General features: G+C 39.4%; 1 protein-coding gene across 1 annotated transcript in view; it reads right to left on the bottom strand.

The window, feature by feature from the left end:
- Positions 1-15,820, bottom strand: part of SLX4IP (SLX4 interacting protein) — a gene marked incomplete at its 3' end in the record, with an annotated part of 187,103 nt that overhangs the window by 156,456 nt on the left and 14,827 nt on the right. The window contains 1 exon segment of the mRNA XM_080813483.1: positions 9,854-9,909. Within this exon segment, the coding sequence (XP_080669609.1) occupies positions 9,854-9,880 (27 nt within the window). The 5' untranslated portion in view covers positions 9,881-9,909.

Here is a 15,820-nt window from a genome sequence, read left to right as displayed (position 1 = left end):
TGAATAGAGGACGAGAAGCCAGGGCTGTATTTAAGCACTTTCTAATCATCCAAAAAAAGAATACATGAGCTTACACACACAGGAAGGGATTGGGGAAAGAAAAGTCCGAAAACTGGGTGTCTGGCCAGAAAGACAGAGAGAACACTTGGAAAAGGAAGTTTCATTTGAACGCCAACAAGAACTTTGTTTCAAAGTCATCAACACTCAGAGCAAATGCCCCTATTGAGTGAGAAGGAACCTAAGAGCTTTAAGTCTGAGGCAGAATTCACTGGGAATTGGGTGACCATTAGTGCACTTGGTGAACTTTATCTGGAGTTTATCAAGTAATCAGAACACATTTAGTTGACTATGGTTTCCAGGCTGGCCAGTGTGATAGAACAAATAATATGCAACAGGGGAAAAACAGCAGCCTACTTCAGCTGAAGCATGTCATTCGCCACTAGGCACACTCTTACTGGCTCTAGGTCTTGAAAACTTAAAGCTCTCCCAAGGAACAGACAGAAATAAGAAGGAACTGAAAGATGAAGAGTTTAAATACCGGGAGAAGAAATACAGAGATACTTTTTTTTCTTTACCTTTTTAAAAAGACAAAGACAAATGCCTCTGTAAAAACATTCCCAAGGATAAAGGTTACACACTCCTCATTCAAATTCATTTCTAATAAAGAATGTAATCATTTAAAACTTCTGTGATTTAAGACACTTCAGTTTTATTCTTAAAATGTAGTAGAAAATCATTACCTAGAACTCAACTGGTATGAAAATATCTGTATGAATCTTTTTTTTTAATGTCATACATAAAGTTAATACATCAGTTTTCAAATGAGTGCTGATGGCAGAGTCAGTACCACATTCCCCTTTAGGTAGACTAAAAAACCTAGGACACAGAATTGAAATGGTTCACTGAGGCAAGCCAGCAAGACAAAAGCCCATTTGCTATTCAACTTTCTCTCTTTCTCTAGAAGTTCAAAGTACTGCTCTTCACTTTTACTTTTATTACCAAAGGGGAAATTACAGTCAATTCTTGGACATATTTCTCTTTTTGTGGTTGTTCTAAGGAATGCAGAGACTAGGGTTAACTGAAATTCAGAGCAGTACCTAAAACTATAATAGCTACAAAGGAGTAGAAAGAAAAATACAGATAGTAAAGATGCAGGAACTTAAAAAAAAAAAAAAAAAGTAAAATATCTCCTCTCCTCCTAAACATTAATAAAATCTTAAACCTGTTACCTTAGATTCAGAAAATGATTCAGTCTTCCTATCCCCAAAACTCCAGCTCCCCACCCTCCCCAGAATAGAGTGGACAAATATCAACAGCAAAAGTAAAAGCTTTAAGTCTCCTGGAGTGGGTGGGAAGGAGGAGGATGGGGTCGTTACACATTCTCTGTGAAAGAAGACAAAGCCAGATCCACATTCCAGGGAAATCTGTCTGGTCCGAGTTTTTCCTTAAATACAGATTGGCCTGTCACTAAGCCAGGCTCTGTAATCTTCCCAGGCTGCCACTGCTAGGGAAGCCAGGAATCCCTTCTAATTAATCAATCCCTCCCAACAAAAATTTTCCCACCCACAATAAAGTAGATTGGGGGGAGGGGAAGCAGCAGAGCAGGCTTTGTAGCCAAAAGAATTCTAGACTTTGGTGTAATACCTAACTAATCCAAGAAAACAGATGCAGGAAGCAGAGGAAATGATCTACAAACAGAGACAGACAATGAGGTAGGAACCTTTCAAAGTACTGCTTTGCTGGAACCTGAGCTGAAAACTTTAAATCCTAAGATGTAATTATTACCGGGAGTGAGACCTGGCAGCATTACATACTTTCAAAAATAACTTTAAAGCAGGGGATGGACTCATAAGCTTTTCAGAGGCAAACACCATATATTCTGATTTGACACTTTTGACCATAATTTCTTATTCAAATTTATTTTCTTATTTCTTATTTCCTTATTTCTTTGCTTATTTCCTCTTACTAAAACTAAAACTTCTTACTAAAACATGGATAAAAGTCCATGATTAATACAGTTTATGACCATGTCCATTTCTTGTTTCCACTTGCAAAGGAAATGGCCTTATCTTGGCCTTGCTAATTTACCCACCCTTGCTGCCAGTTTAACTCCTAGGTAACTTCGTTGAAAGCCTAAGAGTAGGCTTTCATCAGGGGGCAAGATGGATGCACAGATTCAGACCCATGGTGTCCAATACAGCTGCTGCTGGCCATGTGTGCTTCCTGAACACCTGAACTGTGGCCAGCAGGAAGTGAGATGTGCTTTAAGAGATAGACTTATACACCTAAACCAGGATTTACTGATATAGAGAGACAGATATTTCAGACTTTGCAGGCAATGAGATCTTTGTTACAACTATTCAAATCTGCCACCATAGCATAAAAAGAGCCAGAGACGATTTGAAAACAAAAAGGAGTGGCTGCAATCCAATAAAACTTTATTTACAAAAATAAGCAGCTATTTTGTGGGATATAATTTGTTGGCCCCTGACCCCTCAACAGTATATAATTTTGGAAATTCTAAAATATTGGGGTGGGTGCAGAGCTAGAATTAAGATCACTAAGGAAACTTGGGGACATATGTGTCGGCTGTCACCACTACACCCGACTGAGAAAGCAGTTATGGAAGTATAGGACTTATCTCCCTGCCATAAATTGTAGTGACCCAGAAGTCAAGAGACCCTGAAAGCTGTGGTTCCAAGGACTCTGTCATCTCATTCACTGCTGCCATTTCCTGGAATTCTGGCCCAGGAGACAATTATAAGAAAAGTTCAAGGACAGGGACATAGCAGTTTTTTTGTTTTTTTTTTTTTTTAGGGCCCTCTTACAGGCAGGAAGGTCAAAAGACTTTTCTGCATTTGAAGAAGGATAAGTGGGGCGCCTAGGCGGCTCAGTCAGTTAAGTGCCTGACTCCAGCTCAGGTCATAATCCCAGGATCCTGGGATCAAGCCCCACCTCCTGTTCCCTGCCCAGCAGGAAGCCTGCTTCTCCCTCTGCCTCTGCCTGCAGTTCTCCCTGCTTGTGCTCTCTTTCTCTCTGTGTCTGTCAAATGATTATTTTAAAAAAAAAAAAATCTTAAAAATAATTTTTTAAAAATGAAGAAGGATAAGCTGTTTGCATGGATAATTAATACCATTCCAGGGAATGGAACTGAGATGCAAATAGCAAACTATTTGGTTTTCATCTGGTTTTCTATTACTTTAGAAACCATGCTCTAACCAAGTATATTTCAATCCAGTACATGCATCTATATGAAAATTTGCTAAGATTAATTCCTTTTAAACTTTACTTACTCATTTAATTACTGATTATAGTGATATATACATACACAGATTAAAATGCCTTATCAAAAACAGGCCTCCTCTGCCCTATCCTGTCACCACCCTCTCCAGCTCTCATCAAGAGCAACGACACTGAAAACTTCAGCTATTTGATCTGGTATTTACTATCATGTTTCTAAATACTATGTTATTACTACCAATTTCTTATTATTTTGATTTTACATACTTTCTACTGAAAATGAAGACAATGCTTACAACCCACCACCCACACATTGCCTTCCCCAGCCTTCCAATATCTGGAGTTCACAACATGAAATGTACATTCTATTCCAAACTGAGCCAGGTAGTGTATGTACTATGCTTACTGTCCAAACTTGCACAAGAAAGGAAGGGTTGTTTCATTTTTCTTTTGTTTAGTTTCCCATATTCTTATCACTAAATCATTCCCACACTCTCTGAACGACCTAAGACAAACTCCTCTCCACTTTCAAATACATGAGGTATTTATCCTTTCATTTCCTGTTGGAGACATCTTTCATGGAACTCTAAGTCCCGTGCCAATCGGACTGGTTGCTTTCTAGGCAGGACACACTGCTGATCACCACGGGATTTGCTCAGGCACTCACCTGCAAGATTTCCTATTTCCCAGACCCTATAACTCACTCCTTCTCTGTTTACTCCCTCACTTTGGAAAACCACATTCTTCCTAAAATAGGGTACATTAGAAGGAAATTTTTTTAGACTTTGCATCTCTGAGAATGTCTCTGTTCTGCTTTACCTGTCACATGGCTAAAATTAAAAACACAAGAAACAAGTGTTGGCAGGCATGTGAAGAAAAAAGAACCCTTATATTCTGCTGGTGGGAATGCAACCAGTATAGCCACTGTGGAAAACAGTATGGAGGTGCCTCAAAAAATGAAAAAAATAGAATTACCAGATAATCCAGTAATTACACTACTGGGTATTTATCCAAAGAAAACAAAAACACTATTAGTAAATATTAGATTACTAACTAACTAGTAAAAAAATTAGATTATTACAAAATTAACAAACCTGATCTAAAGGACATATAGTTCAATGCACTGGATGACCATCACATTTTTCAAATGTTTATGGAATACTTTCCAAAACAGACAAAGGAATTATGCCAAATAAGAAAATGATTAGAAAATTTCCAAATGCTTAGAAACAATATACATTTCAATAACCCAGTAATCAAAAATGGCATCACAGGGGCACCTGAGTGGCTCAGTAAGTTAAACATCTGACTCTTGGTTTCACTTCAAGTCATGATCTCAAGGTCATGAGATGAACCCCTGCATTGGCCTCCCTGCTTAGGAATCTCTCTCTCCTTCTCCCTCTGCTCTCTTTCTCTCTCCCAAAGAGGAAAAAAAAAATGAAATCACAGTGACAATTAGAAAATAATGTTTATTTGAAAAACAAAATCTCTACTTAAACTGCATCTCTAACAAAACAAGACGAATATAATTAAAGCAGAGAACACTTGGAGAGAAAAATGTATAGCTTTAAGTGTATATATTGGAAAAGAAGAAATGCTCAAATTCCATGATTTAAGCTCCCACCTTAAACTGGACAGAGAACAGCAAATTTGCTCAAAGAAAATATAAGGAAGAAAATTTTTTAAAAATCCGTAAAATAGAAAACAAGTACACTACAGGGAAAAAAAAATCAAAGCCAAAAGATGGTTCTCTGTTTGAAAAGACTCCTAATTAAACAAACCCCTAACAGTACTAATAATTGCTCTGCTGGAAATGCAAATCAAAAACCATTATCGCCTTATCCCTGCTGGAATGGCTACTATCAAAAAGACCAGAGATAAGGAATGCGGGTGAGGACATGGGGAAAGGGGAATCTTGGATGGTGCATGATTGGTGGAAATGTAAACTGGTGGCAAACACTATGGAAAACAGTATGCAGCTTCCTCAAAAAACAAAACACTGAACTACCAATGTGATCTAACCATTCCATTTCTGGGTATACACCCAAAGAAAATGAAATCACTATCTCAAAGAGGTATGTGCACCCCATGTTCATTGCAGCATTACTCACAAAAGGCAAGACAGGGAAACAACCTAAGTGTCCATTGATGAATAAATGAATAAAGAAAATGTGGTGTAAATACACAATGGAGTATTATTTAGCCATTAAAAAAAAGGAAATCCTCTGCGACAAATGCATAGACTTTGAGGGCATTATACTAAGTGAAACAAGTCAGAGAAAGACAAATACTGTATGATCTCACTAATATATGGAATCTAAAAACTTCAAACTCAGAAACAGAATAGAATAGTGGCTGCCAGGGGCTGAGGGGTTGGGAAAATAGAAAGATGTCGGTCAAAGGGTATAAACTTCCAGTTATAAGATGAGTAAGTTCTGGGGACCTAACATATAGCATGGTGATTACAGTTAACAACACTGTACTGTATTCCTAGAAAGGTGCTACAAGAGTCGAGCTTTAATGTTTGCACCATAGAAACAACAAAATGGTAATTACATGAAGTAAAGGATGTATTAACCTTACTCTGGTAAACATTTTGCCACATAGGTTTATCAAATCACTGCATTGTACATCTTGACCTAAACAATATTATATGTCAATTATATCTCAATAAAGTAGGGAAAAGGGAGAAAAAAAAATCACCCTCTTGGAAGGTATGAGCCTGGCAGTCAGCATATGTGGGAGCGAGGATAACGGAGAGCTAGGATCCTAATGCCCAAAAGGGGTAGAAGAGAACGGTGAGTTCAGAAGGAACTCATCCCAGATAAGCCCAGAGCTGTAAGAAACTTAAACCTCTGTTCCTTGTATAATGCTTGACACATAAGCACTGGATTTATAGATATCTCTGTAATACTCTATGATATTTCATACAGGTAAGTCTGTCCATAATTTCTTGGAGTAGGAACTATTCCATAGAACTTTTTCCTTCATTCTCTTGATAAACTGTGACCTTCATGAAAATGGCAACTAGAAGAAAAAAGATCACTGCTTGCCATCCAAGGAAAGCGACGTGGAAGCTTGCCATCCATCCAGGGCTTTAGCAGGAGGGAAGGGAAGGGAGAACAGCAAGGAAAATCCTATAAAACACTAAAAACAACAACCTTACACCAGACTCTTCCATAGGTTGCAAAGTTGTACTACCCACAAGGTGGTGGAATCCCAAGCCATGAAATTAATGTGAAGCCTGGTCCAAAACCACTGAAATGCCAGTGGCTCCAGCAGAAGTAAACTTGAAACTGCTCAACTGCACTAGAATGTGTGTGTGTGTGTGTGTGTGTATGTATGCATGCACATGCACACACGTGAATGTGCACACAATGCACGCGTAGGATGTGACTGAAAATGAGCACACAATTAAAAATTACACACATGGGGCGCCTGGGTGGCTCAGTGGGTTAAAGCCTCTGCCTTCAGCGGGTCATGATCCCAGGGTCCTGGGATTGAGCCCCACATTGGGCTCTCTGCTCAGCAGGGAGCCTGCTTCTCCCCCTCTCTCTGCCTGCCTCTCTGCCTACTTGTGATCTCTGTCAAATAAATAAATAAAATCTTAAAAAAATAAAATAAAATAAAAATTACACACATGAACAATCCAGCAATTTCAATCACCAATTTATTCCACACTTAGTATATAATAACAGTCTCCAAGAGACTATGAAACAAATTACTTTATTATTATTATTAAGATTTTATTTATTTATTTGACAGAGAGAGACAGCCAGAGAGGGCACACAAGCAGGGGGAGTGGGAGAGGGAGAAGCAGGCTTCCTGCTGAGCAAGGAACCTGATGCAGGGCTTAATCCCAGGACCCTGGGATCATGACCTGAGCTGAAGGCAGATGCTTAACAATTGAGCCACCCAGGTGCCCCAAAACAAATTACTTCAAAATTATAAAGAAGACAAAAGGATGTGGAAATGTATTTTAAAAATAGGATAAGCATATAAAAAAAGGACTGGTAGAATTTGAATTAAAAAAACAAACAAACACAAATTCTCAGCTGAAAAACATAGTCACGAAAAATAAACACATTGAAGAGTTGATTAAATACAGATTAAACAGCAAATTAAATCCAGATGAGAAGATGTTAATGAACTGGAAGACGTGTAATAAACAGCACTCTGAATGCAACACAGAGACACAGGAAGAAACAAGAAAAGGCAAATGGCCAAGCAGCACTCGTGCAAGACTACTTGAGGAGCATTCGTCGGAGAAGGCACATGATGTTGGCATCGGTAGCAGGTATGTGGGTCCCCCGCTACCCATGACACCCTAGGCTAGCAGAGACAATCTGGCAAGAAGGATGTCACACATTCAGAATGGGGTCCCAGTGTTTGGATTGTGGAGCTTTTTAAGGTACATGATTTGGGAAGCACTGGCCCATTGCCTGTGTGATCAGAGGCACAGAGACAGTAATAATGTGATGCACACAATCTTCCATATAATGTGTCAGAACACTGTCTGTATCCCTAACTGCTAATCTGATAGTTACAGCTGGAGGAACTCCCCTGTCTGGTATGATCTAGAAGCTAAGTTCCAGGCCTTGCTGGTGTGGCTGGCTGTGAGATGGGGCAATACGGTAACCAAATCTGCCCCATCAGTGTGTATGGCTTAGAAATCAAGAGACTCCTCTCCAGCATCATGAGGCACCTCAGGTCCAAAATCTGTGGTTGACCAGAACTGTCTGGCCTACTGGGCCACTGCCAGTTTTGGCAGAGCTTTGCACACAGCCTGTCGGGGCTCGGGCTCGGTCAGGCTAATATCACCCTCACAGCACAGAAGAAACTATTACATGAGACTACCCAGAAAACTCAGTATAAGAGTTCCAAAAGAAGAGAATAGAGACGATAAAGCAAGGTACCTGAAGAGAACATGGTTGAGATTTTCCAAAGCTGATAAAAAAGACTTGTATCTTCCAAATAAAGATGCACATGCATCCCAAGCCAGATAAATAAAGTCTATGGCTTGAGGCTTCATAATCAAATTGTAAAACATCAAAGCCAAAAACAAAATTTTAAGAGCAGCTAGAAGGAAAAAAGCCGATAACCAAGATAACCAAGAAAGAAATCACAGTGAGGCAGGAGAGAAACTTCTGTGGTTACTAGTCTCCACAGATGCGCCCCCACAATCTTTGCTTCCCTGTGGGCACATGCTGCTTCTTACATCAAAAGCTGCAGCTTCCCCTGGGCTGGGACCTTTGAGTGCTCAGACCAACAGAATGTAGTGTGAGTGCCAAGTGAGACTTCTGAGCCCAAGCCTTCAAAGAACTGGCAAGTTATCTTCTTTCTTGTAGCCGCTCTTGTCCTGGGACACCATCCCTCAAACTCAGCCACCATGCTAGGAGAAGCCCAAGCCAGGCAGATCAGCCATGTGAATGAGAACAGACAGGCAACAGTTAACAGCCCCAGGTGAGGTCCCCAGCCATAGCCAGTGTAAAGTGACAGCCATGTAAGCATGTCATCTTTGATGTTTCCGCTGAACTGGGCTCCCAGATAATTGCAGCCCCGACCACCATCAAAAAGAGAAATGACCCAAACGATCCCAGGCAACCTACACAATCACAAGAGAGAATAAAATGGCTTATGTTTTAAGCTACTAAATTTTAAAGGTGGTTTTAAACATCAATCAGTAACTACAAAGTTTCTCAGTTGCCATAAGAGATTCCAGAAAACAATGGAAAAGTATATTCCAAATGCCAAGGAAAAATAATGCTCAACCTAAATTTCTATAACCAACCTTTCAGATTTAAGACAAAAATACATTTTTTAGAAAGACAAATGATGAAATTTCAGCACTTATAACCTCTCATAAAAAGAAATAATACAGAACACGTGGATAAGCAATGAAATTTATAAATATGGTGTAAATCCAATAAGCCAGGACTTGGTAAAAATAAGATACTAAGTAGTATCTGATCTGGTTAACTATGGTAATATGTCTGTTTTGGTGTTGTGAATGTACTTAATATAACACTAGCACAGAAAAAATGTCCTCAGCAGCCAGCATAGGTGAAGGCATCTCAGGCACCTCATAGTCACTATTTATCAATTCTTCCCCTCTCCTTTCCCATACCCTTCACACATAGTTCTCCCATCTCCCCACAGTGGAGAAGGTCTCAGCCCCAGCCACCAAGGGACAGAGGAGAGATACTTACAAAAAGAAAATAAAAGAGGGCAGCCGGGCAAGAGACCTCTCTCCTAGCATTCACCCACCTGCAGCATTCACTGCCTACTTCATTTCTATCTGCTTTGTCATTATCAAAAATCATGTCCCAGACATACATATGACAATGACAGTTTTTAACATTAAGGACCAAGTTATGACCTAAAGGCATTTTACAGAAGACCTGAAGCAAGAAACCCCCATAACCATATGAACTATTTTTTTCTCCCCCCAACTCTTAATATACAAATCTTCAATTACCTACTTCAAGTTTTCAGTAAAGACATTAATTTAAAGAGTAGAAAGCAAGTTCAGAGCTTCAACTGTCAGTGAACATAGAACTCAATTATATTAGAAAATGATTAACCATTTTAAAGACTATTAAGCACTACTTACTTTAACAGCAAATTTCTTTGACTCCATGGCTTATTGATTCCAGAGTAATTACGGACCTTTAATAGAAGAAAAAAGTTTATAAGTAGGTATATCAAAACCTCTATTTGGGTAATAGATAGGAGAAAGTTTGGCTAAATAATCAAATAACAGTAAGTAGTTGCAAGATGTATATTTACTTAAAACTAGTATTAAAAATATATTGTATTGGGGGCCCTGGGTGGCTCAGTCAATAAAGCATCTGACTCTTAATCTCAGCTCAGGTCTTGATCTCCGGGTCATGGGTTCAAGCCCCACGTTGGGCTGCAAGGGAGTGGAGCCTACTTTTTATATACATAAATTATTGAAATATATATATATATAAATATTGAATTAGCAACTGAAAAACCACCAACAAAGGAAAGCATAGGCTCAGATAAATTCTATCAGATGTTTAAAGAGTTAATACCATTGGGGCATCTGGGTGGCTCAGCTGGTTAAGTGTCTGACTTTTGGCTTTGGCTCAGGTCATGACATCAGGGTTGTGAGACTGAGCCCTGCCTTGGGCTCCACGCTGGGCATCGAGCCTGCCTAAGATTCTCACTCTCCCTCTGCCTTTGCCACCGAAAAAATCATGAGAGATAATACATTTATAGTACAATATTGTGGGTTTTTGTGGTTTTTTAAAGATTTTATTTATTTGATAGAGAGAGAGAGTGCGCACAGGCAGGGGGAGCAGCAGGCAGAGGGAGAGGGAGAAGCAGGCTTCCCGCTGAGCAAGGAAGGAGCCTAATGCAGGGCTTGATCCCAGAATCCTGGGATCATGACCTGAGCTGAAGGCAGACGCTTAACTGAGCCACGCAGGCGCCCAGTACGGTATTGTATTTATTGAAAAAAAAATCCAAGTATAAGTAGACCCACACAATTCAAACCTGTATCATTCAAGAGTCTATTCCCTTTTATTATGCTCAGCCAGACCAAATGCCCTCTCTTACCCTTGCAGAAATGTAGGGAATTATTTTTTGGAGAGATTAAGACAGAGAATCTGTTCTGGAAAACACTGGGCACAGTACAAAGTACAGCAAACCCTACTGAAAAAAGAGAAAATTAAGGGAACACTTACAAACTGACTGATATCTTCCCCAACCCGCATGTCCCTTACATGGTTAATATTATGGGTCAACTTACCGGAGCTAAGGGATGCCCAGAAAACTAACAAAACATTTCTTCTGGGTATATCTGTGAGGGTGTTTCTGGAAGAAATCAGCATTTGAATTGGTGCACTTCAGTAAAGCCAATGGCCCTCCCAGTGTAGGTGGTTACCAAGCAATCCACTGAGGGCCCAAATGGAACAAAAGGTGTTTTGTTTCCTACAGGAAGGGTGAATTTGAAGTCTTTGAGTTGGGACACCCATATTCTCCTGCCCTCTCCTGCCCTCAGACCTAAGGAGGTCTTTGGACTGAGAATGAATTACACATGGGCTTTCCTTGTTCCCCAGCTGGCAGACAGTGGATTGTGGGACTTAATCTCTGTAATTTCATGAGCCAATTCCTATAATAATTATATATACCTTCCACTGGTTCTGGGTCTCTGGAGAACCTTGTCTAATACACCCCTCTCTCCTGCTTAGCCTCTCCAAATAGGAGACTAAAACTATTCAGGGATTGGACTAACCCAAAAGGTAGGATCTATAAGTACTGACATCAGAGATTCCCCAAGAAACAGCCTCAATGGATGGCTCTAAAGGGAAGCAAACACCCACAAGCCCCACATCTGCATGGAGAATTGCCTTACATCTTTTTAATACCCAACTCGCAAATACAAGTGAACAACCAGGAATCATCTGCCATCTAAGGAAAGACTCTATCAAACAGCAACTCTATAAAACAAACAGCAAAGAAACTACTTGGCCAAAACCGAAACTGTGCAGGAAGAAGGAAACCATTTTTTAAGAAACTACCATTATTATCAGGGAGACAGGAGATATTGTAACCATAAAGCAATAAATACAATAACAAAAAATAAGAAACTTTCAGAAAACAACAAATTAAAGTGATAGCTGAAATAAAAAACAACAGAAGTTCTGGAGTTCGGTTAAGTCATTCAGAAACTTCAGCAAAAATAAAAAAAGATGAAAAATTAGAGAGAATAAATTAAAAATTAAAGGACCAGTATAGAAGGGCTCATACATGAAAGTTAGAATGGAAACATCTCATGTTAGGGCATATAACACAGTAAAACATCAGGCATTGGAGATTAAAAAAAAAAAAAAAAAACTTTAAAAAGAGGGTGGGAGGTAGGTGGAAGGGGTGGTGAGTGAATGTTTGGCTCCAAATGACTCAAAGCAATTCCGGAGACTAAAAGACAATAGAAAAGTATCTTCAAAATTCTAAAGAAAATTGTTTCCAACCTCCAATTACATATAAACATGAGGGGGAGGGGACATTTTTAGACATGCAAGGTCTTAAAAAATTTAAATCCCATGCATCCTTTCTCAGGAAGCTTAACTAAAGATGTACTTCACCAAAATGAGGAAATTAACCAAGAAAGAGGAAGATAAAGGAAACAGGAAGGCCAAGATCGGCAAAATGCAGAGGAAATCCTAGGATCTGGTGAAAGCAGATCCCTCCCTGCATGAGATCATGGGCCAGACCAGGAGAGAACCATGAGTGGGGGCTACAGCAGTATCCGAGTCTCCAAGAGATGCGTCTTCAAAAGCATCTGCGAGCATGCAAAGTTAACTTTAGACAACTGGTAGAGAATCTGAGATTGAATTAGGACAGGAACACGGAAAGCTAGGCAACCGAATAACAACAAGGCAATTACTGATCCCAGGATAAACAAAAATTGTGCAGAAAATAAAAAGAGTACTTCATACATAGCTCAGTCACAGCAAGCATGTGTAGTCATGACAACAAACCCTAAATCTCGACCTAAGCAAGGTCACGTTTACAGCAATATTACAAGGATGGAGAATATGTGTGTATGTGCAACCTGTGTGGCAGGGGTATAGGGGTTAAACTGAGCAAGAGCTCCCCTGAATGCTAAGGGGATGTTTCAGAAGCAAAGCCTATAATCAATATAAAACAATAACAACCGCCACAGCAACAATAATAATAAAGCAGAAACAGCGAGTAATTTAGTGATATGGACCCAATTGTTAAGTGCTAAACTTGGCGCCAACATGAAAAGCAAGATGAAGACAGCTGCCCTGGAGGAAGGAATGAGTTGAAAAGGATGCCACAAGTCACAAGCCTTGTACATGGAACTATTTGCCCATTTCAATTGTGTGCACAGATGTTAGAGCGCCACTGTACAAAAGAGAAACAGAATGCAAGCTGCGGATGTACTTTTCAATTTTCTAGCAGTTGCAGTTAACAAAAATGTAAACAGAAATGGAGGAAATTAATTTTAATAATTTTAATATTTAATTTTATTTAATAAAATAATTTCAATAATAAATATTTTTATTTAAACTAATAAATCCACCACATTATCATTTCAGCATATAATCACTATAAAAATATTTATTCTAAATGTTTTACCTTAGTCTTTGAAAGCAAGTATATTGGGTGTATATTTTCTGTTTCCAGCACATCTTAATTTGGACTGGCCACATGTCAAGTGTTTGACACCCGTGGTCAGTGGCTACCACAACAGACAGTGCAGTTGGAGCATGCTTAGTTTCATTATAAGAAAAGCACTTATTTCTGTGTCCTAGATTACTAATTTAAAAAACGATAGTAATACCTAATTCAAAATTATCAAAAGGATTAAATAAAATGATACATGAAAACCCCCAACACAACCTTTGTAAACACTAGGCCCTTGATAAGTATTAACTACTTAGGCAATGGTGATGATTTAAAATCAGATGATTTTTTTTTTCAAAATGTGATAACCTTTGATTCTACTTTTTCTCTTTTAAAGATTTTATTTATTTATTTGAGAGAGAGACAGAGAAAGCACAAGTGGGAGGGAGGGGCACAGGAAGAAGCAGACTCCCTGCTGAGTGCAGAGCCCCACAAGGGGCTTGATCTCACAACCCCAGGATCATGACCCAAGCCAAAGTCAGACACTTAACCAACTGAGCCACCCAGGCACCCCTGATTCTATTTTTTTAATGGACAAAAACATCTCTATTCAAACCCCAAATCACTCTAATTAGTCATTTCTATTCTCTGAATGATGTAGTGCATATGATTTAGAAAAATTCTGGAGGACATTCACCAAGTAACCCCATTTAGAAATAGGTGTAAATGGAAAAAATAAGTTCCTAGAGAATATGGAACATGTGTTTGAAAACAACACTTATTAAAGCTGCCCTGAAAACTTGAGGTAGATGTTTACGCTATCTGAGCCTGATAAACACAAAACTGATCCCCTTAAATATACTAAATTAGGTTTGAATAACTTCTGCCAAGAATTTAGGGGATCCCTCATTGGAGGGTGCTTAAGTGCTACAGCTGACAGAGAAAGGGGGAGAGAGTTTTGTCAGCAAGTACCCAACCAAGCGAAAGCATGTGATCAAATTATTTTTTAATTTTACACTCATTTTCCCACATGTCCTTCCCTTCCTGAAGGACAGGTGGACCACACTGGAGGCTGCAGCAAGGCTTTCAAACCATATCTGCCATTAGATTATGGGCCATATTACAGTGAAGGTTACATTTTTCAACTCACAATAAGGTTCCAATATTCATTCTTAAAGCACTCATTTTTTTTTTTCCTTTTTACTTTTATCAGTAAAGCAAGAGTAGCTACATTTTTTTAAAGACTGGATTCTTCAAAAAGTAGCATCAAAGCCCAATCTCAAAAATATGATCTGGGGGCGCCTGGGTGGCTCAGTGGGTTAAAGCCTCTGCCTTCGGCTCAGGTCAAGATCCCAGGGTCCTGGGATCGAGCCCCACATCGGGCTCTCTGCTCAGCAGGGAGCCTGCTTCCCTTCCTCTCTGCCTGCCTCTCTGTGTACTTGTGATCTCTATCAAATAAATAAATAAAATCTTAAAAAAAAAATATGATCTGTAGGAATCTAGGACCAAATAGTATATATTTTTATATATTACGGCCCACTAATGTAAAAATAGGCCACATGGGGAAAAGGAACTATATTGTACATTTTGCTTATGTATTTTCTCTTAATTCCCTTCACCTATTTGATATTTTTATATTTTGCTTATTTTTAATCCATTTTTTAATATCATGTGGCATTCTGCCTCTCAATGTCTATAATTTTTTCATTTGTTTCCACAATGTATGGAGGTTCAAAAAGTCACAACTTTAGGACTAAGAGAGACCTCACAAACTATCTACTCTCAGTCCTGTCATCTATTCCCCTAGAGAGTATACTTGTCAGACCAGGCCAGGGTCTCACAGCTGAGAGTCAAGGGTGAGAAAAGTGTCTTGTCAACTCAGCTGAGAGCAAACTAAGACCATCTGTCCACTGCAGAACTGCCAAGGTCGATTGTTAACTGGACTGTCAAGGTATGTGTACCCTCCCTTCCTCAACAACCTCCCCCCCCCCCGCCCTCCGCCGATTCCCACCACGAAGGCACAAGATCCCAACAGAGTAAGATTTTAAATAGAGCTACATGAGTGATGGTTTTCTCCTGCTAATGGAAGAGGAAGGAAGTCTACACTTGAGGAGACGTGGTCTGAATGACTTTAATATACCATTGTGCTAGGTGACATGGCACATATCTTCATAAACAAAAAATAAAGTCCACCAACATAAAGCCCAAAAACACATCTGAACAGCCAACTGTATAGACCTTGAGCCTGCAAATCTGCTGGTCATTTTAGAAAAGGAAGACATATTCCTTTTGCTTCATTACATCATTAGGGACAAGTACTAGAAATGAGCTAAATGGTGAACTGGTCTGCTAATTCCCAAATACAGTAAAAGCCCTCTTATCCACCCAGGTAGGAACCAGTTCTCAAAGGTGAATAGCCCTTAGAGCACTGCTTGACACTAGAGGGTGCTCAAGAAAT

Source organism: Martes martes (genome assembly GCF_963455335.1).
Source record: "Martes martes genome assembly, chromosome: 9".
Taxonomy (NCBI): Eukaryota; Metazoa; Chordata; class Mammalia; order Carnivora; family Mustelidae; genus Martes; species Martes martes.
The sequence above is the reverse complement of the archived record's forward strand: the minus strand, read 5'-3'. Positions and strand labels throughout refer to the sequence as shown.